The 27,918-nt window shown below is 46.8% G+C and overlaps 1 protein-coding gene across 7 annotated transcripts in view; it reads left to right on the top strand.

Annotated features, from left to right (window-relative positions):
- Positions 1-7,484: 7,484 nt before the first annotated feature.
- The window catches only part of BCL2L1 (BCL2 like 1), a 61,452-nt gene continuing 41,018 nt past the window's right edge, over positions 7,485-27,918 (top strand). The window contains exons 1-2 of one of the 7 annotated variants that reach the window (XM_022592748.3): positions 7,485-7,589; positions 9,123-9,798. In XM_022592748.3, coding sequence (XP_022448456.1) covers positions 9,235-9,798 — 564 coding nt within the window. In that variant the 5' untranslated portion in view covers positions 7,485-7,589; positions 9,123-9,234. The other 6 variants (XM_089896670.1, XM_022592747.3, XM_022592749.3 and 3 more) reach the window with 6 other exon arrangements.

Below are 27,918 nucleotides of genomic sequence, written 5' to 3'. Positions count from 1 at the left end.
TCATTTCATCCTGACAATAACCCTGTGAGGTAGGTAATGTTATATATCCATTTTATAGATTGAGGAAGTTGAGACTCAGAGTGGTTAGAAAACTTCTCCAAGGTCACATAGTTTGTATGCAACAGAGCCAAGATTTGAACCCAAGTAGGCCAGCTCTAGAGGCCAAACCCTTAACCACTGCCCTATATTACCTCTCCTAAACATGGATGTGTATATAGAGAGAAAGGTATGGAAGAATTCACAACAACCTGACAAGAGTGGGAACTTCAGAGGGAAGGAGCTAAACAGGACTCGTGGACAGAAAGGATAGATAATTGGATCTTTATCTTTAATTTTTTTTTAAGAATATATCCACGTGTCACTTGTGTGCTTTGAATTTATTATTTCTTATTATAGAAGGGGAGAGGAGTCTGCAAAGGAGAGAGGAGGGGGAGACAAGCTCTATATTTAAAAAGTGAGAGGGAAAGACCCAACGTCTACTCCTGCCCCTTCCAAATCTTCTTCACTCCGTGTCTGTCACTCCCTCCACCATCCAACCTGTGGTCACCAGGCCAGAAATCTGGACCTGCCTTCCAGCTCACTGGAGACCTCCTGCTTCATGGAGAACAGACAACAGCTGGTCACTGGCTCTGGGTAGCGACGTAACCCTCAGACACCTCCAGGCAAGGTGGCTGTGATCACCTAAGGACACCCCCTGGAGAAGGTTGCAGGTGTGAGCCATTGGTGACAGTCATCAAAAAGATCTGTCTTCTGCAGTTCCCCTCCAACCAAACACAGGGATCTCTGTGGGTGTCCTGGTCTCTTCCTTCCTAGCTGATGTATAATCCATTTTGGAGGAAGGATTACAGACACCTTAGCACACAGTGATTAAAGGCGATGAATTATAGAAAACAACCCAAGTATCCACCAACTGACGAGTAGATAAAATGTGGTAAATCCATACAATGGAATAGTATTCTTTATTAAAAGGAATAAAATACCGATACATACAACGTAGGTGAACCTGAAACATTATACTAAGTGAAAGAAGCCAGACTCAAAAGGACAAATATTGTAGGATTCCATTCATATGAAATTTCCAGAATAGGCAAATCCATAGAGACAGAAATTAGATTAGTGGTTGCCAGGGGCTGGGGGATGGGGGGATAGAGAGGAACTACTGATGCAGGGTTTTTTTTCAATAAGCTCACGTAAGGTAAGTGGTAGCCAGACTCAAGAGGTGCCTTTGTCTTCTTCTGGGAGTTGGAAGAGGGGAATCACTTGAAATTCCATCCTCTCCATTTGCAGTGGGCCCTGGCCTAGGTCAAACTACTTTAATATGGGATTTAATATGGGAGACTTTTCTATGTTAAAAAAGTTTTTAAATTACAAATATTATACACGCTTATGACAGAGTGAGAATATATGTTAGGTGCTGTATATTTATTACTTTATTTAATCATTGCAACACCCTTACCAGGTAGGTGCTATTATTTTCAATTTCCAGATGAAAAAAGCCGAGGCTCAAAAGAGGTGACATAGGGCTTCCCTGGTGGCGCAGTGGTTGAGAGTCCGCCTGCCGATGCAGGGCACGTGGGTTCATGCCCCGGTCCAGGAAGATCCCACATGCTGCGGAGTGGCTGGGCCCGTGAGCCATGGCCGCTGAGCCTGCGCATCCGGAGCCTGTGCTCCGCAACGGGAGAGGCCACAACAGTGAGAGGCCCGCGTACAGCAAGAAAAAAAAAAAAAAAGAGGTGACATAACTTACTCAAGGTCACACAGCAGAGTTAAGATTTGCAGCCAGATCCATATGAGTTTATAAATATTTATGAAGTAAAAAGTGAAAATGCCCTAAGCCTCCCACCCTACCCCATTGTCAATCCCACTCCTCAGTTTAAAAATTAGTGTTAAAAGATGAGTGTGAATCTTTCAAAGGCTTTTAATGCAAATACAAACCCTCATATATCTATATCTATAAACGCATGCCTTTTTGTATTTTACATATGTGTGTGTTTATATATTTAAAAATTTTTCATTTCAAAAGTATTGCCTACTTGTTTGTAATATTTGGCAAATATAGAAAATAATAAAGAACCAAAAAAATAATTATAACCTAGCCTTTAGAAGCAACCTCTCCACTCTTCGCATTTAAGTGTATTTCCTTCTAGTTTTTTAAATCTAATAAACTGATTTTATTAGATATTGAGTAGATACAAATACAAATGTATGTATATGTAAAATGAATGAAAGGTATAAAGAATAGTAAGGCAACACATTCTGTACACATACATACGATTTAATTTAATAAGAAGAACATTTCTATTCTCTTTCAAGCTCCCAACTTTATCCTGTTCCCTGGTTCATCCTGTACCCTCCCCTGTGAAGGTGCAATGGCTGTCTTGAATGTTGTGTTGATTATTCCCTTATACTTCTTTATAATTTTACCACATAGGTATATTTCCCTGTATGAATTATCTACATATTGATGCAGAACAGATTACCTCCAAACTTAGCAGCTTACCATGACAAGCATTATTATCTCATACAGTTTCTGAGGGTCAGGAATTCAGTTTAAGAGAGTGGTTCTGGCTCAGGGTCTCAAATAAGGTTTGTAGTCAACCGTTGGCTGAGTCATCTGAAGGCTCCGTGGGGCGGGAGGATCTAGTTTCTCATTACACATGGGCCTCTCCATACTGTTACTCTCCATGGCTGTTCACAACATGGCAGCTAGCTACTTCCAGAGTGAGTGATGAGACAGAGAGATAGAAGAGAGAGAGAGAAAGAGAGGCATGCCATCATCTCTGCCATTTGTTATCAATCACACAGAACATTGTGAGAGGGGACTACACAAAGGTGTGAATACCAGGAGGCAGGGATCTTTGGGGGCCTTCTTGGAGGTGGCTGGCTACCACAAACCCTACACAGTGTGTAAATTAATTTTGCCTGTTTTCAAACTATATATAAATGGAATCATACTGCATTATTCTTTTGCAATGTTTTTCATGCAATGTGTTTCTAAGATTCTTTCAAGCTGTGTATAGCTAAATCTGCTTATTTTTTCACTGTGTCATATTACTATGTAAAAACATACTACTATTTGGTTAATCATTTGCTATAATTAACAGTTGGGTAGTTTCCATATTTTTGCTAAAAGAAGTAGTATTGCTATAAACATCCTTATACCTGCATCTCACACGTGTTAAGAGTTATTTTAGAGCATATATCAAAAAATAGAATTGCTGGGTCATAGGTTGTAGGCATCTTTAATTCTACTTGGTAACAATACAATTTTTTCCAAAGTTATTCCATATTCTTGAATCACACTTGATTTTATCAGATTTTCTTGGCCGAGGTGAGGGAATTGTTGGCAAGGCAGTAGTGCCGTCAGCAGAGTAGAAGGACTTGAGCTCACCTCCTCTCACGAAAACACCAAAATCACAACTGACTGCTGAATAACCATCTATCAAAAAAAGGCAGATTTTCTCATTTTTGCCAATCTGGTGGGTGTGAAATGATATCTCACTGAGGTTTTAATCTGCATTTTTCCTGATAACTAGTGAGGTTGAGCATCTACCTCAATCTCTGGTTTATTGACCGCTCTATTTCCATTCCTCTTTAGCATCTGCACAAGGGCTTTCTCCATTTTTCTTTTGTCTTTATCATATTGATTTCCCAGCCTTTTTTCCTACACATGGTATTTAGAGTTGAGATCATGTCACACATATAATTTTGTATACTTTTATTTTCACTTCATATTACACCGTAAGCATCTCCTCGTCATCTAAATCTCAGCAAATGTGTTTTTTAAACAATGCTTTCCAATTTAAAAAAAAAGTCATGTTTAGATAATATAGAAATTATAAAAAGGAAAATAAAATCATCCATAATTTGATTATGTAGCAATAACCACCTTTTTGCATCCTGGCATAATTCTTTCTACTATATGTTGTATGTAATGTACATTTTTTAGTAAATTAGAGTAATTCTCAGTATAGCTTTGTAACCCTTTTTTTTTTACAAAGTGTTATGTTTTGAGTATTTTTCCCCATCATTAAATATGTGTGAATTTAACCCATTTAAAGTATCACCCTATTTACTGAATTCTCAGTTTTAATTTTTCTTTCCTGTGTTATAAATAACCTAGTATAAACATCTCTGTGGATAAAATTTGGTTGCATTTCACTCCTTTTCTTAAATTCAATTCCAATCAAAGATTATTTTTCAATGATCTTTCCAGAGCCATTTTTAAGGCTCTTGATAAATATTGCAAAGTTCCCTTCCCCAAAGGCTCTATCTTCCCCCAATATAAATCTCTTCATGTCCTTTCTGTTCAAAAAGCCTGGTTGGCTCCTCCAGTGCCTATTTAGTGTCCTGCACATGCAGATACATGTTTACATTCAGTCTCCTTTGCTACCATTCCCTCTTAGCCATCCCATCTGGACTCTCCTGTTAACTCTCCATGCCTTTGCTGAGGCAGCACCTTCCACCTAAAATACCCCTCACACCTCTGCTCTCTCCTGGCCTCCCAAAGCACATCAGAGACTTCCATAATAAAAACTTCCAGGGCTTCCCTGGTGGCGCAGTGGTTAAGAATCTGCCTGCCAACGCAAGGGACACAGGTTCGAGCCCTGGCCTGGGGACATCCCACATGCTGCAGAGCAACTAAGCCCGTGTGTCACAACTACTGAGACTGAGCTCTAGAGCCCGCAAGCCACAACTATTGAGCCCACGTGCCACAACAACTGAAGGCTGCACGCCTAGAGCCCGTGCTCCGCAACAAGAGAAGCCACGACAATGAGAAGCCCGTGCACTGCAACGAAGAGTAGCCCTGGCTCACCGCAACTAGAGAAAGCCCATGCACAGCAGCGAAGACCCAACACAGCCATAAATAAATAAACTTATTTTTTAAAAAAATTTCCACATTGAAGTGATTGTGACACCATAGTTTTTAAAAATGGAAATCAGATCATGTCCTGTACCAGTTTAAAACCTTCCTATGGGGACTTCCCTGGTGGCACAGTGGTTAGGAATCTGCCTGCCAGTACAGGGGACACGGGTTCGAGCCCTGGCCTGGGAAGATCCCACATGCCACGGAGCAACTAAGCCCATGAGCCACAACTACTGAGCCCACGTGCCACAACTACTGAAGCCCACGCACCTAGAGCCCGTGCTCTGCAACAAGAGAAGCCACCGCAATGAGAAGCCCGCGCATGGCAATGAAGAGTATAGCTCCTGCTCGCCGCAACTAGAGAAAGCCTGCCTGCAGCAATGAAGACCCAACGCAGCCAAAAATAAAAATAATTAAATAAAATAAATTAAAAAAAAAAACCTTTCCATGGAACATAAAAAATTCAGAAATTGACACAAATACACTTGGGAATATAGATTATGGTAATGGAGACATTTCAAGTGAGTTGGAAAAGATGATGATATTGGGATAATTGGGTAGTTATTTAGAAAAAATTTATGGATTCCTGCCACACATCTTACACTGAAGGGAATTTATGATGGAACATAGATTGAAATGTAAAATATGAAACCAAGTAGAAGAAAACAGAATTATTTTTATGATATCACAGAGAAGGTCTTCATAAGAATGACATAGAACCTGGAAACCACAAAGGAAAAAGACTTATACATTAAAATACATAGAAAATAAAAGTTTTTCCATAATAATAAATAATAAGCTGGAAAACTATTTATGACTTATATGTAGAAAAAAAAAGGATAAACATTCCACAAATCAATGAGAAAAAAGTTCAACAGAAAGACCAACTGAAAAAAGGGCAAATGAAATGAATAGAGAATTCATCAGAACAAGACATTCCCCCCCAAAAAGACTCATAAATATGAAAAATTGCTCAACTTCACTCTTAATAAAAAGAAATCAAAATAAGAGTGTCTCTCAGTTTTTATCTGATTGGTGAGGATAAAAAGGTTTGATAACACACTGTGTAGCTCAGGATGTGAGGAAATAGGCAGTCTCATACTTTACTGATGGGAGGACAAACTGGTACAGCTGCTATGTAGAGCACATTGCCAATATGCATTAAAACGAAACAAAAAACAAATTCATATACTCAGTTACTGGTAATTCCACTTTCAGGAATTTACTTAACAGATAAACTCCCACATATGCAAAATAACAAATGGATAAGTTATAGCTTTATTTATAATAAGATAGGACTGGAAACTACCTAAGTGTTCCCAAATAGGGGATTGGGCAAGTAAATTATGGCATATCTTTATAAAGTTGTGTGTTAATTTAAAAAATGAAGGCCGACTAAAAACATAGAGCTCAGCAAAAAATAAGCAAGATGTAGAAGTGTCTATAGCAAGCAACTGGTTGTGTAAAAACATTTATACATATAAATTTGCTTGTGAATACAGTGACCATCTCTGAAAGACTACAGAGGAAAGGGCTTAAGAGTGATGACCTCTGTGAGGGGAACTAGGGATTGGAAAGCAGGTGCGGGAAGAGGACTTAATTCTATGCTCTTTGGTGTATTTTTAATATCCTATTTTTAATCAATTAAATTACCACAAAATAAAACACCTTTGAATGTCTAGAATCAAGTCTAACTCACTTCCATGGTCAACTTTTCAACCTCCTCTCAACCCACATTTGCCCTCCCTCAGTCACACTGCTTCTCCTTCAGTTTCTGGGAAATGCCAAGATCTTACTGCCTAGGGACACTTTGCACAAGCCAGTCCCTCTGCCAAGGTTGATGTTCTCTAAACTCTTCCGATGAGTTGGCATCTTCCTACACTTCAGGTCTTGGGTCCTGTGTCGTCTCTTCAAAGAGGCCGTCTCTGGCACCCTACACAAACAATTGAAACAGTTGAAAAAATGCCTCTCTTCCTCACTGGGCAGGGAGGACAAGGCTTACATCTCTGACCACCCACTCTAAAGCAGCACCTCTTCCTTCACCCTCTTTATGACAATACCCTGATTTGCTTTCTTAGGAGCACTAGTCACTATTTGAAATTACCGTGTTCGTTTTCTTAGTTGTTTACTGTCTCTCTCCATCTCAAGGGTTTAAGTCTATGAAAGCACGGGCCATGTCTTGTCTTGTTCCTAACTCTAACTTCAGCAATCCAAACAATAAACATTTGCTGAGAGATATTATGCAGCATATACTAGGGACTTCACAAATAACAACTTGTTTAATCATCACAATAACTCAATGAGGGAGGCTGGTTTCTACTCATTTTACAGTTAAGGATAATTGAGGCACGCAGCAGTTGAGTAACTTGCCCAACCGGCAAAGCTGGAATCCCAGACACAAGGTTCTTAGCCACAACGCGATGCTTTTTCGATATATAAACTGACGGGTGGATGAAACTGGCTAAATGAATGAATGAATGGAAATGTGAACGTAAACGTTGATTTTTTTTTTCTTGCGTCTCCGGGTTCCCCAGCTCTACCGCAAGGGGGCGCTCTCGCCCAGTTCTTGACGCCAGTCCTCAAGGCGCGCACTCCCCTTGCGTCTCGGGCTCGCGCGCGCTGCCGCGGCACCGGAAGTGACTGAGCTTGCAAGTTCTCCCGGTCTCTTCAGGGGAAACTGAGGCCGACTCGTTCGGAAGAGACAGCGCGAGCCTTCAGCCAGGTAGGCCGGCCCAGGTCCACGGCGCGGAACTTGGCCGCGAAGAGCGCTCGCGTCCGAAAACGACCTGGCCCATGAAGGGGGTATGTGGCCCCCCACGGTTCGCGGGGCTCGCAGGTGAGAGCGCCGCCTCCCCTGTGCGTGGCAGGCGCTGCGCCCAATGGGAGCCCTCGCCGTCCTGCTTGCGTGCTACCTGGGCTCGCTGATTGGCTACGCCGGGGCGGGCCGCCGGGGGCGAGACCCCTCCTCCCAGAAAGGTCTAGGGGGCGCCCCTGAGGGAGAGTAGTTGCCTAGCAACGGGGCGGTGGCCGGGCGGGTACCCGGCCTAACGCGCGGAGGAAGCTGCGAGGCCGCAGCCCACCGACCCCGGGCTCCGGAGAGGTGCAGCCCCCGGCCCCGGAGAGGTGCAGCCCCCGGCCCCCAAGCCCTCCCGGGGGCGCCAGGAAGCCGCCTGTCCCCAGGAAAACGTGGTCTCAGCTGTGGGGGGTCTCGAGCTGGCCTCGACCCCTCTCTCTGACACGAGAAGAGGCCCGGCGCCTCACCCTCGCCCGGTCTTTGTGTAGGGCGCCGGCGGCCATTGTGTCCGTGCGGGGAATGGAGGACCCGGCAATCCCGCACCGCCACCGCCAAGTCCAGGGCCTTAGGGGAATTCAGAGAAAACCAGCGGCGTTTCTGGGGGGTCCCCGGCTTTCAGCCTCCCAGAAAGGCCCGGGGATGGCCTTTCCAAAGTCAGAGCGCAGATCCGAGGCAGTTTTTCCCTCTCTCCGCCCCTCATCGAAACCTTGAGCCCCATTGAGAAGTCCCTTCAGGGTTTCTTCGGAAACCTCACCTTGGGCTGGTACTTAAATAGAAAAAAACAAAAACTAAACCCCACACCAGCCATCTCCGAGAGAGTTCTCCTGGCTCCCAGTAGGAGGCGGAGAGCCAAGGGGCGTGCAAGAGCGAGGGGGCTGGGCTCCCGGGTGGCAGGAGGCCGCGGCTGCTGAGCGGCCGCCCTCGATCTGGGCGATGGAGGAGGAAGCAAGCGAGGGGGCCGGTTCTTGAGCTTCGTAATTCCTGTGTCGCCTTCTGAGCTCTCAGTCCGCCGGGTCGCATGATCCCTCCAGCCGGAGCTGCTTTCTTTGCCAGCCGCCGCGAGGCCGGTTGAGTTACCGGCATCCCGGCTGCCACCTCCAAGCCCGACCTATGATACAAAAGATTTTCCGGGGGCTGCACCTGCCTGCCGTTGCCCGAGACATTTGAATGTAGGTGGTGCGGGGGTGGGGTTGGGGGTCAGACTGCCCATTGGGGTGACTTTCTGAGGAAGACATTTTGGGGAAAATGGGATGGTTGAGGTAAAAAAAAAGCCGGTGTGATGATTCAGAGCCCACTGGTGCTTTCAATTTGACTTCATTGAAGTCCCTTGGAAGGTAGACCCAGACCTTCAAAAGAGCCGCAAAGAACCCAGGGCTGGTACCTGGAGAGGGAATGGGATGTTGTAGGGTAAATGGCATGCATATTAATTTTTTTTTCCTGAAGCTCTTTCTCTCCCTTCAGAACCTTATCTTGGCTTTGGATCTCAGAAGAGAACCACTAAGCAGAGACCAGACTCAGTGAGTGAGCAGGTGTTTTGGACAATGGACTGGTGGAGCCCATCACTATCATAAAAATGTCTCAGAGCAATCGGGAGCTGGTGGTTGACTTTCTCTCCTACAAGCTTTCCCAGAAAGGATACAGCTGGAGTCAGTTTAGCGATGTGGACGAGAACAGAACTGAGGCCCCAGAAGGGACTGAATCAGACATGGAAACCCCCAGTGCCATCAATGGCAACCCGTCCTGGCACCTGGCAGACAGCCCTGCGGTGAATGGAGCCACTGGCCACAGCAGCAGCTTGGATGCCCGGGAGGTGATCCCCATGGCAGCGGTGAAGCAAGCGCTGAGGGAGGCAGGCGATGAGTTTGAACTGAGGTACCGGCGGGCATTCAGCGACCTGACATCCCAGCTCCACATCACCCCAGGGACGGCATATCAGAGCTTTGAGCAGGTAGTGAACGAACTCTTCCGGGATGGGGTGAACTGGGGTCGCATTGTGGCCTTTTTCTCCTTCGGTGGGGCACTGTGCGTGGAAAGCGTAGACAAGGAGATGCAGGTATTGGTGAGTCGGATTGCAGCTTGGATGGCCACTTACCTGAATGACCACCTAGAGCCTTGGATCCAGGAGAACGGCGGCTGGGTAAGGACCACGCCCCTTGTGTGTCCCTTTTCCTTGGCCTCTGGTCAGATTCCCAACAGCCTTTCCCCTATGTCTCTTTCTCTTATGCTGGGTGATTATTGGAGACGTTGTTTGTTAAGGAGACCTGACTGGCCTCATTGCACCACAAGAGGTTAACTGTTCTGAAATACAGGTGACCTAGTTCTGCAAGGACCAGACATCTTCATTCTGGCCATCCTCATGACCCTACTCTTTCATACTTGTGTTCCAGTTTCTCTGCAGAGGAAAACATAGCCTGTGTGTTCATTTGGCCCCAAACCTTTGAGAGTGGGAAGTGAGTCCAGTGTTCCCCTCACCCTGACATAATGGCTCCGTGCTAAGGGGTGATGAGTGTAATGCCTGCAGAAGATAGTATCAGTGACCCACAAGCCCCTTCAGTCTTACTCCCCTGGTATGTCAGTCCTGTCCCGGGCTTCCCTCCCCCAAATCAAGTTCCCTTTATTTCAGAGTTTGCATGACCAGACTTTGCATCCCACTGGCTTGGATGGCTGAGGATTGTCTGATTTTAGGGTGTAAGCTGTGCCAGTGGGCCAGTTATGTTTGTGCTGCGCCCCTATGTTCATTGGCTCTAAAGTGTGCAACTTTCTGTGTGGTTGGCCAGTTTGCGGAGCTCTTGCTGTGTCACTCATTAAGCCCAGGGACTTTGCACCTCACTGCCTGGGGTTGGTTGGGGAGCTCCAGCTGTTACGCCTGTTGCTTTCCGGCGGGGCCCTGGGGCCTCTTCACTGAGCACTGTTTGCTGGCAAAGCAAGAACCTGGTCTGTGGGGCTCCTTGGAACATTGAGATTCAGTGACAGACTTCAGAAACAAACTGACACAGGTGTGAGTTCCAGCCCTGTCACGTAACTAGCCGTGTGACCTTGGACAGGACAGTTTACCTTGAGCCTCAGCTTCTTCCACTAAAAAAATGTGGCAAGCCCTCCTTGCCTTGCAGTCCTTGGAGCTAATGTGAGCACAGTGATGGACACCAGCAAGTTTGCTGTAGTAGTCGTCGTCGGTCCCAGGTACACTTTCAGGGCCCAGCAGTTGTGCCTCGTTCCTTTGCAGGGAGGGCAATTCCCTTGTCCATCACCAAGTCAGGGTGAGCTAGTGGTGAGAGATTCTTTACTGGTGGTCATTGTAGGCAGTTTTTGCTTTTCTGCAGTGAACTCAGTTCTATCTCCTTGCTTATCTCCCTGCCTCGGGGAGGGGCAGGGCTTATGAGAGGTATTTTGTCCCCTCAGAAAACCCAGAAAATCAAGCAGCCTGTGGAAAATAAGTCATTGATTGAAGGAGCTGAGGTGGAAAGGGCCATGCATCGTGGACTCAGGAATGTTAAGAATGCAGTTATCCAGAGGCTGGGCCTAGGGTGTGGTAGGCACTTCAGTTTACCACAGAGCAAGGGACCTCCTGGAACCCCACCCCCTGTCTTATTTCCCATTTCTTTGCAACTTCATCAACTCTTCCCACTCCCAGTTCTTGTAAAAGGCAAAGGGGTCAAGTCAGTAGAGGTCAGAAGACTGGGGTGGGGTTGTGGAAGCTAAAGATGGAGGGCTTTCTTTAGCTAAGGCTGACCAGACTTGAAAGCTTTTCTGTAAATGAACTCCCTGGAGAGATAAATGATTAAATAGTTCCTATTGGTTTGTGGGATGACCTCTCTTATTCCCCCCTGCTTTGATTCTCTTTGGGGGCAAATATTTGTTTAACTTATTACAGGAGGGACAGGATTCCAGCATTTCTGACACACCCTCTGAGGCATCTCCAAGTAGAGACTTGGGCCATTTGCCCACTTTGCCTGACCGTTGTCTTTGGCAGGTGGTCCTAATACAGGTGGGTTGTTGGCAGCTATTAACAAAAGGCAATATGGGAAAGGTTCCTGGCCTGCCAGACAGCCTCTGAGAGGGCTGCCTGGACCAGAGAATTGCTAGTCACCCGGTATTGCACGTAGAAAGAGGTTTTAGACACAGCAGCACTGGGCAAGTTCGTTAGATCACCACTGGATTGAAATTCCATCTTCTGTCTCTTTGCTCAAGAAAGAGGTTTTAGACACAGCAGCACTGGGCAAGTTCGTTAGATCACCACTGGATTGAAATTCCATCTTCTGTCTCTTTGCTCAAGAATTATCAGAGCCCGTTGGACAGCATACTGTATGTTACTTCCTCTTGGTGAACAGAGGGGATGTGTGCAGAAGAGCCAGTTATGTCAGAACCATTTCTGGGCACGCATTCTCCCTGAGGCCAGGAGGTAAAGAACATGTGACATGGGATCCTTTGGGTAGAAGGTGCCCACCCACTTCCCTCTCAGGGACCATCCTGTTTGACTTACCGACTGGCTACTGCAATGGCATCTCATAACCTTCCTGGAGGCTGGGGGATCCATGAGTGTAAGAGTTAATTACGGGCCATTCCACCCTGGGATATGCTCTAAATTTAGCATCCCTACAGGAAAGGAAAAGGAAATGAGCCTTTAGAGAGTACATTTTATGCATGAGGCATTATGTTAGGTATTTTACTTATGCAACCAAAATTCACTGAGCATCTACTATGAGGAAGGCATGTGCTAGGTGCTGGCCATAAGCAAAACATGGTACTTTCTTTCATGGAAATGACGTGCTATTTCATATACTCCACACAATAACCTTCTAAGGTAGGTGGGTTTATTCCCAGTTTACATATGAAGCTCCTGGTAGCTAAGTGACTGGCCCCAGGTATTCCTCAGTCAGTTAAGTGACTGAGTGAGAATTTACACCTAGGTGGGCCTGACTCCAAAGCCTAAACTCTTCCCCTCCATTTCAGGTTGTCCTAGGAGTAATAATGTGAGCCAAAGGTGCTGTTGGGCCAAGCAAAACATGCCTGTGGAGGTGCTCACTCGAGTCTGACGCTGGCCTTGTTCAGGAGTTGCAGGAAGAACAGCACCTTTGTTGGCAGTAGCGGGCTGCCAAAGGCATGTGTGTAGCCTCCACACATTCTGGCACTGGTAAAACTCAAGTGGGTATCAGGGTTTTGCCCAGTGAGAGTGGGCTTCTTTTTTTGCAGTATGCGGGCCTCTCACTGTTGTGGCCTCTCCCGTTGCGGAGCACAGGCTGCGGACGCGCAGGCCCAGTGGCCATGGCTCACGGGCCCAGCCGCTCCGCGACATGCAGGATCCTCCCAGACCAGGGCACGAACCCGTGTCCCCTGCATTGGCAGGCGGACCTTCAACCACTGCGCCACCAGGGAAGTCCTGAGAGTGGGCTTCTTGTTAATTTTTCATTGTTAAAACTTCCTCAAGCCCTACCAGTAGGTAAGAATTGTGTGCATAAAGGGAGAAGATGGCCTGCTCCAGGCATGTCTACTTAATTGTGGGTGATGCTCCAAGACTGGAATTCCACACATATAACCACACCACCGCCTACCTGGAGTCACCTGCCAAGATGCTGAACCTGTTTATCTCTCTTGTCCATCCATCTCTCCCACCTGTAAAATGAAATAAAGATAGACACCTGCCATAGCTTGACTCTAGTAAAGGATCTAGAACAAAGGCTCTCCTTGGGCCTTAATTGTAGGATGGAGGCACCTCTTTTAATGAATGGGCTATCTGCCTACGAAAACTGAACTTTACCCCCAGAGTTTCTTGAGAAACAAAGCCAGCCGCTGAGATGTTCACTAGAATGATAGGGACAGAGTGTTTCTGGGGCTTTCCAATGGGAATGTGGACAGTTATGTGGTGGGGACCCAAGTGGGCCAGGCCATTTTGTTATCACTGTCCCTGGGAAACCCCTTAGCTTGATGGAAACACCATTGTTGAAAGCAATGAACAGTTGTTGGGGCGGGGGTGGCGGAGAAACCATAATTTGGCCTTTCCCAGGCTGCATAGCTCTGTAGTCTTCTAGTTTCTGTAGGTTTCTTCTTGCCTCTTCTGTCTTCTTTGGCACTAATGTATGCTTTGCTGAAGCACCTCAGCGACTTTTGCAGATCTCAGCAGCTGTTCGCAATTCTGTGGTTTTCTTGGGGAAACCCCATTAGAAACCCCAAACGTGGAAATTTTTAGTAATCTCTCATTCAGGTCCCAAAGTGAGGTAGAAGTGTCTCAGGGGCTCCCCCTCAAAACACCCGGCTCTTCTGGATGTACGTTTGAAGTTGCCCTTAAAATGCCATCACCATCACAGGGTTTTCCAGGCTTCCTGAGACTGATTGCCCCAGTAGCCCCACAGAGCCCTTCAGCTTCTGGTAGAAAATACCCAAGTATTTTTTCAGGGGGCCCCAACAGAACCTAGAGGGTTTTCTTGGCTTTTGTGTGGGTAGTCACCAGATTTGTTTGGGCTACAGGAAGCAGCAGTTGTTACTTGTCCCTTCCCCAGCAGGTATCTGTCCTGAGGCCAGTGACTTGAGCGTCCTCCCTGGTTTTTCCAGTGCCCTCAGCCTTCCATTACAGGGCTTTATTTTAGTAGCGATGGTTTTGTCTGGGTTTAGCATGGATAGGTTTAGGGGTAATTCCCAGTGAGCTGCTCTTCTACAGAAACATAATCTCCTACTACCTAATGAGCAGGGCTCTGTCGCCACCCCCAACCTTCAACCTAATTCCATGGAGTTCCTCCCCAAGGACTCCCTCTCTTTTCTTTGAAGGAGCCACTCTGCTCCTGGATCCGCTTCTCTTCTGTCTCTCCAGCCGACAGTCTGTCTTCCCCGTTCCCAGTTGGCAGATCTGGTCAGACAATCCCACTGGGTCTTTTTGTTTAGCCTGGGGAAGCGAAGACCCAGGAGACCACGGTCACTGGTTTCAAATATCTGCAGGAAGAGGGTCTAAGACCTTTTTACTGGTATAGTGCCCAGCAGAACTTGGATAGGTAAGTCACAGTGGTAGAGTTTAAATTAGTATAAAGAAGACATCTAACACTACCATACCTCTACCAGGTTTAGGAGCTTCCTGAGGGTGGAGCCCACATCTTGTCCATACTTGTTTAATCAGCACTGAGCAGAGGTCTTAGGCGTAGCAGGTACCTAATGAAAGAGAAGCCGCCTAAATTTCTGAAGAAACAGACACTTATCAAACCAGAATAATAGTAATAGGAATTGCCCTTTATCTAATCATTCATTCTTTTTTTTTTTTTTTTTTTTTTTTGGCTGCGTTGGGTCTTCATTGCTGCGCGTGGGCTTTCTCTAGTGGTGGAGAGCAGGGGCTATTCTTCATTGGGTGTGCGGGCTTCTCATTGTGGTGGCTCCTCTTGTTGCGGGGCACAGGCTTTAGGTGTGCGGGCTTCAGTAGTTGTGGCTCGCGGGCTCTAGAGCACAGGCTCAATAGTTGTGGCACACGAGCTTACTTGCTCCGTGGCACGTGGGATCTTCCTGGACCAGGGCTCGAACCCGTGTCCCCTGTATTGGCAGGCGGATTCTCAACCACTCTGCCACCAGGGAAGTCCCTAAACATTCATTCATTGATTCAGATAATATTAATTGAGCTCCTGCTGTGTGTCAGGCTGTCCTAGGCACTAACAGTACAGCATTAAATAAAATTAAGTTTGCATTGTGGAGCTTACATTCTAGTGGGGAGAAACAGACAACGTGTAATTACATACATACATAACATATATCAGGTGATACTAAGTGCTATGAAGAAAATAAAGCACATTGAGGCATAGGGCATGCCTAGCAAAAGGAGGTAAGGCTGCAATTTTAAAAGAGTGCATAGAGAACGCATCACCAAAAGGTAATATTTGAGCCAAGGCCTGAAGAAGGTAAGATGGTGGTCGATGTGGGTACCTGTAGAAAGAGTGTTATAAGCAGAGGGATGGACTCAGGAGGGAGTGTGCTTGGCATGCTCAAGGATGAGCAAGAAGGCCAGTGTAACTGGAAAAGAAACAGTAAGAGAGTGGTAGGAGGTGAGAGGGGAGAGTGGTTGGGATTGAGGGGGGAGAGGTAGCCAGGGGCCCAATCACATGGCCCCTTGCAGGTGATGGTGAGGACTTGGCTTTGGTAGAATGAGAGAGGCCAGGAGAAGATTAGGAGCAGAGGTGAAATGATCTGAATTCTGCAAGGGTGGCAGCCAGGAGCCCAGTGAAGAGGCTGGTGAAAGCTGTCAAGTGAGAAAGAAGAGTGGCTTGGATCAGGAGGTAGAGGTGGAAATGGTGAAAAGGGACCAAGAACCAGGCTTGCACATGGCATATTGATGGGTCTGGCCACCTTGAAAGCCACATTTTTTAACCACTTGGAGATCATAGAATCAGGGCTACATAAGCTAGATGTTCTTCTGGGATAGTCTCTTCAAATGTGGTGTGCTGAATGGTCCTCCTCCACTCTAGCGCTAATTCTGTGTGGATAACTGCACCATGTCTGGGTTGAGGTCCCACATCACCCATGTCTAGCTCTGTGACCTTGGGCAAGCTCCTTGAACTCTCTGAACCACAGGTTGGTATCATAATTCTGATCATCTTTGCCACAGAACTCGTGTTGGAGACCCATTCACAGAATCTACAGCGTCTATTCTCCCTTGTTTGGACTCCGTAGTGACCTTTGGGCATATCCTTAGGGCAGGCAGGCCGTAGCAGTGTTCCTGTCCTGCCAGGAGCTCCGTAGTGTTCCTTTGCACGTTGGTCAAGCACTGGTCTTAGTCAGGATCCCAGTTCTAGTCTCAAATCTGCCTTGACTCACTGTCTCACTTTGGCCAAGTCATTTTACCCCTAGGCCCCAGTTTCCCCATCTGTAAGATGGAGAGTTGAAGTTGAGTCTAGGAATCCTGCTTCTCACTGGCCCTAGGCCTTGTGGATTCCATCATTATGGCATATTTCACGATAGTTATGCTTTAGGATGGCTCTTTCCTATCAACAGCTGCAGCACTTTAATTGCTAAAAATTAACTAATCCCAGTGTTAATGTAGGGTAGTTTATCCCTGACCCCACAATATTTCTACTTCACATTTATGTAGCACTTTACAGCTTAGAAAGCACTTTCATATCCACCTTGCCTTTAAAATTTTTTTTTAATTTTTTATTATTATTTTTAATGGAGTGAGTTCTGCTCATTATTTCACTGAGGGACTGTGGTTCCAGTGTTCCCAGATACTTTGTATTTTTTTGGCCGTGCAGCATGCAGGATCTTAGTTCCCTGATGAGGGATCGAACCTGTGCCCCTGCAAGTGGGAGTCCTAACCACCGACTGCCAGGGAATTCCCCCCACCTTGCTTTTCTGATGCTTATAACCAACCACCCAGGGAGGTGAGCAGAGAGAAATCAGGCTGAGAAAGATGAAGTGACTTACCCAAGGTTACATCAGGAGGAAGATGCAGGGTTTGGGCTTTCACATCTGGACTAGACCACTTATGTCATGTGTGACCTTGGGCAAGTCTTTTAACTTGTAAATGGCTATAATAATAGCGCTTTGCACTGAAGATTCAGTGAGTTAATTCATGTCGAAAGGCTCTCAGAATAGTGACTGTCAGTATCAGCAGCAACCAGCAGCCGCATCCAAGGGCTCCTTCAGTCACATCATCTGGCTTCCCGTTTATTACATATTGATTTTTGTAAATAGTGTTTTTGCAGAAAGAAACTGCCTTTGGGACCTTCTGCTACTTGGTTTCATCCCTGATGAGACTCTCAGGCCAAGCCGGAGCCTTAAGGCTAGCTCCAAGCTACAGGGCTTTTTGGGCAGACTCCAGAGCTCCCCTCGGAACTAGAGGTTTTTCTCTCACTCTTCAGGAAATGCCATTGCAATGACTTCCATGGACTGCTTCCTGTCCCAGCCCTGCAGTCGGATTCTTGCTGGCTAGAGTGTGGAAATTGGAAAGTAATATCCCTAAAGGCTCCCCCCCTCACACAAACTCCTTTTTTTGGCCATGTCTCTCCCTTTCCTCTTGTCAGTTACTCTCTTCGCTTCCTCCCCCTTCACCCTTCACCTAGCTTCTCTCTCCAGCCTGTGATCATCCCTTTAAGGTTTAGAAAATGCATTTCCACTGAGTTCTGTCAGAGTTTTACACCCACCCCACACTGGGGGTTGGTCAGAACTCCTGGGTTCTCTCCTGGCTCCACACTAAGTAGCAGTTTTAGTCTTGGACTCCCCCTAGAGGGACATTAAACCTGTCGCTTGCAGGGCCTTGTGTCATCCATTAACCCTGGGGGGTTCCCCCGGGGTCCCCACCCCACACCCCGCACAGGCCTGGGACTCCTAAGAGAGGTCTTAGAGGTTGGCACGTAGAAATCCTGCCTCTTGGAGACCGATGACAGAGGGAAGTGGAGCCTGCCACTCCCTCCCCGAGGTCACCTTTCAGGAGGAAGCTGGAAGGTTGAAAACCTTGTTGGACAATCATCTGAGGAATGGGAGCTAGCCTGGGAGGGGATTGGAACGCACTCAACTATGCCTCAGATCCTTTGTTCCGCTCTTGAAAGGGAAACATTCCCCTCCCTCCTCCCTGGCCACACACGTGCCTTTGTTCCCCTGAGTCAGGCGGGGCCAGGAACACTGTGTCCTTCCAAGCAGCCTGACTTGCCTCCCCAGAGACTGGCCTCCTGGTCATCAGGACTGAGATTTTTGCTCAGGAGCCCCCAGCCTCATGTCCTTTCCATAGAAGAGTCTTTCTCCCAGAGGCTGAGAACTTGCCTACAAACAGCTGCCCAGGGATTTCCCTAGAATTCTTCCATGGGATACCCGTGTCCCAGGATTACACAGTCCCTCCCTCTTATTCCACTTGGTGATTAATATTATTGTTAACGTTACTATTAATAGCACCTAACATTTATCAAGTGCTTATTCTATGCCAGGCGTTGTTCAAAATGCTTTACATGTATTAATTTATTCCATTCGCAGAGCAACACTCTGAAGTTGCTACCATTATTATCCCTATTTTACAAATGAGGAAACTGAGGTACAGAGATGTTAAGCAACTTATGAAGGGTAGCATGCTTAGTAAGTGGCAAAGCCTGTGAGGGTAGCTTCCAAGCTCCCACTTTTAAACACTACACCTTGCCCCCTCCCCTGACTGTACCAGTGTCTAAATGATTGTTGGCATTTATTCAGTGCTCACTATGTGACAGGGCTTTCACCAATTTTATATCTGTGTTACTGTCCAACAATCTCAGCATTATAGGACAATGAGATTTGGGGGGACCCAGTTAGTGGGAAGCAGAGTCAGGATTTGAAACCAAGTCTGTCTTAGTCCAAGCCTGTGTTCTTTATCTCTAAGCCATCTTACAAAACCCTACAAGGTAGGTGGTGTCATCTTCATTTTATAGTTGAGAAGACTGAGACTCAGAGAAAAGTGGCATGCTCAGGGCCACACGGGCTAGTGCCAGGACGACCCAGGCTTCAAACCTGAGGTGCTCGTCTTCACAACACTTCGTTGCCTTAGTGGTCTGTAGCCTGATGATAATTGCTTTTATATGCATGATAACACTTTATAACTCACCAGACTTCTTTGTATACATGATTTCACAGTGAGGTGGGTATGTTCAGTCCAATTTCAGGGAGGAAACTAAGGCAAGGGGCCTTAGTCCCACAGTAAATGGCTTAGAATTCTAGCTTTTAACTCAGTGTTATCAATGTTGCCTGCTTTCCCTAAAGCGGGATTCATTGCTTGGAGCTGTCTTCAGAGTTTTGTTTCATTTGTTAAATCAGCAAATACTGGTGAATACTTTATTTGCGCTAAGGGCTGGGGATACTGTGGGTACTGCAATGAGGGGGACCGGGTCCCATCCCTCAATGGCCTGTTTCCATGCCCCACACCTTGGGCCTTGCTGGTGTCTTTCTGCCATCTGAGTCAGGCTGTGTGCATCACCCATCCGTCCCCTCAGCTCCCAGACACTCCAGGCAAGGGTCATGGTAGTATGTATTGATCACTTTCTACATACCCATAGATAAAACTCTGCACTCAGATTTGAAACTTAGCTTAATTTCTTTTTTTTTTTTGCGGTACATGGGCCTCTCACTGTGAAACTTAGCTTAATTTCTTGCTGGTGGTGTAGCACTAGACAAATCAGCTTTAAATTCTCATCCATAAATCTGAGAGAATAGTACCAGCCTACCAGAGTAAGCGAGGCTCAAATGAGAAAGTGAAATGCAAAAGTGTTTTTTTTAGTAATAATGACAGGTGCTATGTGTTGAGTGCTTGCTCTGTGCCAGGTGCTATGTTTATGCCCCTGACATAATCATCGTGTTTGGTCCTCACAACTGCTTTGGTGTGGAGATGGAGAATCCAGAGCTTCAAGAGGCTTTATAACATGTCCACAGTACCACACCTTGTAAGAGGCAGAGCTGGGTCTTGCACCCAGCTGTATCTCATGCCAAAGCCTACCCTCAAGTCACGGCATCATTGCTTCTTTGCAGGCCTGGACTGGCTTACTTTACCCTGAGTACCTGGCACAGGACCTGGGGTTGGGCAAGGGCTCAGCCAGGATCTGTTCAATGAACATGAAGGGTTGTTATTATTAGATGCAGGTTAGGCTACAAAAATGTCTCTGTCCTTAAGGAAGCAAACTCATTTAAAGCAGTAGGAATAGACTCACAACCCTTGGTGAATGGCTCCAGGCAAACTGCCAAATCTGTACTGTAGACTCCAGAAATGGAAGAGGACAGACCCCCTGGCTGCATCCCACAGGTGCCCTGGACCCCTGCCAAACCAGCCCACTTCCACCATCAGCTAGCTACTCAGTTGGTGGCTTGGTCCAGGGACCTCCACCCTCAGCCTGCATCACCCCATGCACCTTCTCCCTCACCAGCTGCATTACCAGCCCAAACCCTAGTGTCAGGAAGGAGAAAGGTCACTAGAGGCTTGAATAATAGCTTTCTCAGCAGTGTGCCTTTGTGCAGTTCACACCGAGTCCTCAGTTTTCTCATCTGTAAAATGAAGGTAGTAATCATCCCTTAATGAAGATAGTGGTAGTAATCTCTTTGTCATAGGCTTGCCAGGGTCACTCTTCCCCTAGATCTGATCTGGGCTGTCTTAGCATTTAGGTCTCAACTCAAATATCACCTCTCCTAAAGAGTAAAGAGGCCACCTTTGTTTACCTCTTTACTGCCTGACTCCTCTTGTAAAAGCTAAGCTCCCGGAGTGTAGGGGGTTTGTTTCAAGTTTCCTTCATCCCCAGCATCTAGCAGAGTGCTTGGCACATGGGATCCACTCAGCGAATACTTGCTGAATGAGTGAGTGATTCTGTAGCCTACCTAGCACAGTGCCTGAATACAGTATGCTCAGTCGGTGTCAGGCATCATTACTACCTACTAGGAAAATTTGGACCGTGAAGGCTTTCAGTACGTGAAACGAATGTGGCAAGGGCAGCCTCGATAGGTATGAAAGATCCACACACAGCTGGAGGGTGGAATGTATATGATGAAGCATTTGGGAGACAGTGAAGAGGCAGTCTGGTGGAAGAGGGTCTGGGCTGTCAGTAAAGGTGGTCAGGGAGAAGGGAATGGTGACTGATGGTGGAGGCCCCTGGGCAGAGGGATGGAGATAGTTGCTGGTAGAGGTGGGCCCAATGGGGAGAGGCCCAACACCAGAGCCATGCAGCCAGGTCTCTAGCTATCGCTGGCAGAGAGAATCCCTTGCCAGCCAGGGCTCAGCAGGGAGAAAAAAGACAGATGCACCTGCGACCTGTGGATCAGGTAGGCTGCCATGGTTGTTATTTTGGGGCGCCAGGCCAGGTGCAGATTCAAAGGCTTGATTGAAGCCTTTTGGCAACTCTGGTCTCAGCAGGGGAAACATCATCTGTCTCCTGCCACCTGTGGCAACAATGCCAGGAAGGTACCCTGGGCAGGTCCAAAGGAACCCAGCTTTCTTGCTGCCCTCATGGAGTAAGAAATACCCCCCAGGCGAGGCCACTCCTGCCCTGCCCCACAGCTCCCTTTCCGAAGGGCTAAGGTGGCAATAAGGTACCTCCTGTCCAAGAGGCCCCCATAGTTCCGGCCCATGGAAGGCAGGGGTGGGGCATTGGGAGCCGTTGACAGCTGGGCCCAGCTAGGGGGAGGGGTCAGTTTGGGAGCAGGTGCAGATTTCAGGGAGGGCGGGGCCTGAAGGGAAGTAGGGATCTTGGTAAACTGCAAAATTTCCCTCCCCATCCCCCATCCCCAGACACAGCTGGCTTCTCCAGGAACCTGATGACCTAGTTACAATGCTTAGAAATTGTTAGCTTAGCTTGCAGTTCAGGGCTGTGCCAGTCTCTCCTCTCTGAGTCTTCTTGGGTCCAAAAGGTACCCTGGCATTCCCCTGTGGGGCTTCCATGTGCAGAACACACACCACATCACATGTACGGGCTTCTTGTCCAAGAGAGGAAAGAAGCAGTCATGCTTTTTCCCTTCTTCCCTGGTGTGCCCCACCCCTCCCCAACCCAGGGAAAAGACTCCCCTGCCCCATCCCCTCCTTCCTTCTGTCTCTCTTGTGGGGGGTTGGTGGTGGCAAATGAAGGTCACAGACTCCTCCCCTGGAGGTTCAGCAGAGAGGGAGAGACTCCTGTTGCCCTAGGGGTAGCTTGAGCTTACTTAACCTTTCCCTCTCTGTCTGATGTTCAGACCTGATAAAAGTTGGGGAGGAAGAATCTGTTGGGGGCTCTGGAGGTCCCAGCCCTCCCAGGAAGCAGCTGCTCTTGGTATTCTTGATGTTTCCATCTCCAGTGCCTCCCTGGGAGAAATTCCATCACTGTTCAGAGCCAGATACAAAATTTGACAAACCAGTGCTGAATCCTACTTGCTCTATGGTTATCCTTGGACAAATTGCTTAATCTGTCGCAGCCTTAGTTTCCTCATCTGTTAAAAGATGAAAATAATGCAGTACTTTTCTTGAAAGACTCTTTTGATCATAAAAATAAGTGGTAAGATACATGGAACATTTATCATGGAGTCTGGCATATGTAATTACTCAGTATGACAGCTACTATTACAGCTGTTATTAGCAGATTGCCTTCACAGGTGATCAAGAAGCTGTGATCACTATCGGAGCTACACTCCAAGAGCAGACTTTTAGGCTGACAGAGTATATGTATATCCTTTGAACCAAGAACTTGGAGATTTTAAGACTCCTGAAGCTGGGGGTTGTAGCTCATAACCTTGTCCCCCACCTCCTCCACAAGGGCCCCAAATCATGCTGTACAGAGTGGGGGTTTGGCCACTGTTGCTGGCTGGATATTTGGTGATGGGGCATATTTTCTTTGGCACTTTCCCAAGTGCCTCCAGGAAGGCAGGGATCTCCTCCTCTGCTTTATTCACTGCTGTATCCCTAGATCCTGCCACAGAACCTGGAACATAGAAGACATTCAATCATTATTTGTTGACTGAGTGGAAGACTTAATGAGTTGAATATTTAAAGAGCGTAGGAGCATGCCTAGCATATAGTAGGTGCTTGACATGCATCTGAATGATTAAACAAGGTGCCGTGGGGACTCTGGAGTTTTCCAGGATGGCCCCACTCCTTGTTTGCTGTGTGGCTGTAAGTCTGTTGCCTCATCTGCTGAAGAAAGATAACACCCGCCTTGCCTCCCTCATGGGCTATCTGAGAGGCCCAAGGAGATGACAGATGAAAAAGCACTTTGAGAACTATAAATGTTTGGTCTTGTTGCTGCTCCTTGACTGAGGTCAAAACCCTGTGTCTCTCATTCTTTCATTTCATTCTTTCACTCATTAATTCATTCAACCAACAAGCACTTTTTGAGTGGAAGCAATATCGTAGCTCTCTCACTTATCTAGCTTCATGAACTTGGACAGGTTACTTTACTTCTTTAAGCCTGAACATCTATAAAATGGAAATAATTTCATAGGATTGTTGGGAGAAAGACTAATTAAGCAAGGTGCTCTGAGCTTACTGAAGGTAGAAACTGCATCTCATTCACTGCCATCAGCTACTCTTGTGCCTGGCACTTGGTGGCTGAGTGTGTAGTGTCCAAGTTAGTGAACATTCATAATGATGAACGGTGTATGTAAAGTGCCCCAGCACAGAGCCTGGTATGGAGTAAAAGCTGGTTCCTTTACCAAATGCTGGGTCTTTCCTTTTCCTCTCACTGTGAGGTTTGGTCATTCATTAATTCATCCATTGGTTGCCCTCTGCAGTCTAATTACTTGGCAAGGACAGATCTATGAGTAAGGGTCAAATGGGAAGTAGAGATGACTATTAACTCCTCACCCGCAGATGTTCTCACCCACCTCTAGGCTCCACAGACTGCTGAGTGGGAGCTCTGACTGGCCAGAATCATTGCTGCTTAAATATAAAACTAGGAGGCACAGTGGGCCTCACCCCACACTCACCTCTGATTCAAAACAAGAACAACCACCCCTTGTTCTACCCACTCTCCTTCTGCTACTCAGTAAGAAAAATTTCCCTTTGCTCACAGCACCCACATTCATATGGAACCCTAGGGGTTACCATATCAAGGAAGCCTCCAGGGAGTCACTCAGAAATGGCCCTTTGGGCAGGGTCCCCTGGGACTGGGTCCAGCAGCAGGTGCAGGCAAGAGGCCCCAGGCTGGTGGCTAAGTGATGAAACTGAGAGGTGTGTAGAGCCAGACAAGAAGTCAGCCCAGAGGAAACTGCCTGCCTGTCCATGCAGGTGTCCAGGCACCTGGGAGCAGTTTCTGGGTCTGATTTAGTGGTGGAAGGTAGGGTTCCAAATTAGTAGACCACACTTCAGTGAAGGGAACCCATAGGACTCCAGAGCAAAGCCTGCAGTTGGCACCCAGGTCAGTTTCCTTTCAGCCCTTCTCAGACCCCTTCAGGGTAAAAGAGGTGCTTCCTCTAGGCTCCACAGCACCTACTACTGGAAGATCTCCAGGAACAATGGAATAACAACCATAGCTCCCTTTACGGGGCCTCTCCTGTGTTTGGGGCACTGTGCTGTGAGCTTCTGAAGAGAATGGGATCATTTCATTATTGGAAGTATGGCCTCTGGAGTGGGACAGAGCTGAGTTTGAATCTGGCTCCATCACATACCAGCCGTTTGATCTTGGGCTCATTCCTCCCCCTTTCTGAGCCTCAGTTCCCCTATCTCAAAAATGGAGATGGTAATACCTGCCTGGTAGGGTTTTTGTAAGGATGAAATGAGACCATACATGTCGAGCTTGGCACAGATGTTATAGTAATTTTAATAATAGCTAACATTTATAGAGCACTTACCCTTAAGTATTTCATATGTGTTAATTCATTGAATTCTCAAAACAGTACCATTGAGGTAGGCATTCTTACTATAATCCTCATTTTACAGAGGAGAAAAGTGAAGCATAGGGAAGTTAAGGAATTTGTACAAAGATGCTAGGTTGGTAAGTGGTGTAAAGTTGTGATTTGAACGTTAGTCTGGCTCTAAAGCCCACAGTGCTCTACTTGTGGATAAAGAGGGCCTAGTAAATGTTGCTGCTGTTACTCTTATACCCAGCATTGTAGCTGTCTGTGGTTTTTGGTCTATCTGCTGACTTCTGAGCTCAGTGAAGGCAAGAAACCCATCTTAATCACCTTGTATCCCCAGAGACCAACATAGTACTCATAGTACTCATTAATATTTGCCTAATGGCTGAGAATATTCCCTCTCTTCATTAATCAGTCAGTAGCTCTTTATCGACCATTTCCTGTAGGCTAGATTTGAGCTAAATCCTGGGAGGAATGCAAAGTACAACTCTGCCTCTGTAAACGGAAGATTGGGTGTGGGGGGGCGGTGGGGAGAGCATTCCAGAGCACTGTGTCATGGCAGAAACTTCCACGCAGGAGGCAGAAACAATACAGGTGGCTTGGGGATGTTTTCCAAGCTGGGATTCCCACCCCTCCCTGATGGGGCCACTCCCTCCATCTCCTGCAGAACAAGGTGACACAGATTCCTTGCTTCTGCCCGGGGTAGAAACTGCTCCTTCTCTTTGCTCTCTCTTTATTGAGGAGGATGCATCTTTCTTGCTCTGGCAGCCAGTTTGTGGGAGCCTAGAATAATGACAGGAGGAAAAGTCAGCTATTTGGAGCTAAGAAGGGACCTTAAAAAATCACTTCTGCCCCAACACTGCAGACAGAGTGGTCTTTTGAAAACCAGTTCAGATCTTGGCACATTCTTGCTTACAACCCTCCACCCAATTGGAATAAAACCCAGTCCTTACCTAGGCCTCTAAGGCCTGCATGATCTGGTACTGGCTGCCTCTCCATCCTTCAGCACTCCCCCTTCCCTCTCTGCACTCATGGCTCAGGGGCTCCTGCTGTTCCTGGTTCCTGGCTCACTTGTCCCTGCCTGAGGGTCTGTGTAGTTGCTGTTCCCTCTGCCTGGAGTGCTCTGCCCCTGGTGTTTGCCTTGCTGGTTCTTTCAGTTGACTCAGCTCACAGGTCACCTCCTCTGAGAGGTTCTCTTTGACCTTTGGTCTAAAGTAGCCAAGGTACTTCTAAATCACTGTCTAGTCTTTTACTTTCTTGTATTTTTGTCACAGCACCAACCTCTATCTGAAATTTTCTTTTTGTTTGTTTATTTGGTTTTTGTCACTCTTCTACTAGAATATAAGCCCCATGATTATAAGGACTTTAGGTGGCTCATCATTTTATCTCTAATACCTAAAACTGTTCCTTATAGGTAGTAAACATTCAGTGAATGATTTTGGAATGAATGATTGAACAAATGAATAAACCTAAGAAGTTGTTTTTATTTTACACATGAGAAAACTGAGTCAGCCCAGAGAAGCTAGTAAGAATTGTGAGTGTTCTTTCAACTTACCTTTTGAATGCTAAGTGCCATGTACTATACTTAGTGATTCACGTGCATTATTTTTGTCACTTATCTTTGTTATAATGAATTGTTTCGGACATCATTTTTGTACACCATTGTAGCATTTAAAAGAGAACTGGACCAACTCATTTTATTGGAGCCTCACTTTGTTTTACAAAGAGTTGGAGGCAACTTAGGAAAATTCATATAATCAAAAGGATAAAATAGCAGGGGGAGTCAAGGGAAAGGAAAATATGGATAAGAAGATGATAAGATGGGGCTTCCCTGGTGGCGCAGTGGTTGAGAGTCCGCCTGCCGATGCTAGGGGACACGGGTTTGTGCCCAGGTCCGGGAAGATCCCACATGGGGCCCGTGAGCCATGGCCGCTGAGCCTGTGCGTCCAGAGCCTGTGCTCCGCAATGGGAGAGGCCACAGAAGTGAGAGGCCCGCGTACCACACACACAAAAAAGAAGATGATAAGATGGATAAGCTTAATTCACAGAAGCAGATAGCATGGAAGTCCCATTGAACTGAGCAGAGTTTTTCTATCATTCTTTATGATTGATAAGTAAATTATGCCCAGATTCGTGAAAATGATGGAGTTTTAAAAAGCCAGTCACACACATGACCTTGGGATTGTCCCAGACTGCATGTGATAGTCCAGGATTTGTTGGCTCCCTCACTGCCTCATACCTGGGCTCCTGGGCTGAGACAGCATGATGATCTTTCTCCTCCTTCACCAGAGGGGCCAGTGCAGCAGGGAGGAGTCCCCCCAACCCTTTTGGGACCCAGCCAGCTTTGTTTCAAAGAGAGCCTTTTGGGAGCTTCCCTGGTGGCACAGTGGTTAAGAATCCACCTGCCAATGCAGGGGACACAGGTTTGAACCCTGGTCCAGGAAGATCCCACATGCTGCAGAGCAACTAAGCTGGTGCGCCACAACTACTGAGCCCGCACGCCTAGAGCCTGTGCCCCACAACAAGAGAAGCCACCGCAATGAGAAGCCTGCGCACCGCAACAAAGAGTAGCCCCCGCTCGCTGCTACTAGAGAAAGCCCACGTGCACCAACAAAGACCCAATGCAGCCAAAAATAAATAAATAAGCTAATTAAAATTAAAAAGAGAGCCTTTTTTCCAGATTTATTAATTGAGATATCTCCATTTGAAGACCCAGTTCTATCCTTGAAATACTTACAGTTGAATTAGAAAAGACGTAATGCACATGAAAAGAGATCTTGTGAAAGCCAACAATAAATGCTAAATGCCAAATAAGAGCAGCACTTCACAGGAGAGGTGACTTTTGTGCTGGGACTTACCGCAGAGTCAGGGAAAAGAGGAGCTGGTGCTCCATGTGAGCTAAGTTGTGCAGGCTGGCATGGACTCTCAAGAAGAGACCCATAGGAGTGGCAGTCCATTTTGGAGTGTGTGTGAAAGGGTCACTTATTAGGTGATAAAGCCAGAAAGGTCAGCTGGAGCCAGATTTGTGGGAGCCTCA

The sequence above is a fragment of the Delphinapterus leucas genome, chromosome 15 (assembly GCF_059928025.1).
Source record: "Delphinapterus leucas isolate spDelLeu-1000000601 "Yukka" chromosome 15, BTC_Dleu_Yukka2, whole genome shotgun sequence".
Taxonomy (NCBI): domain Eukaryota; kingdom Metazoa; phylum Chordata; class Mammalia; order Artiodactyla; family Monodontidae; genus Delphinapterus; species Delphinapterus leucas.
Note: the sequence above shows the minus strand (reverse complement) of the source record. Positions and strands in the feature narration are given on the sequence as shown.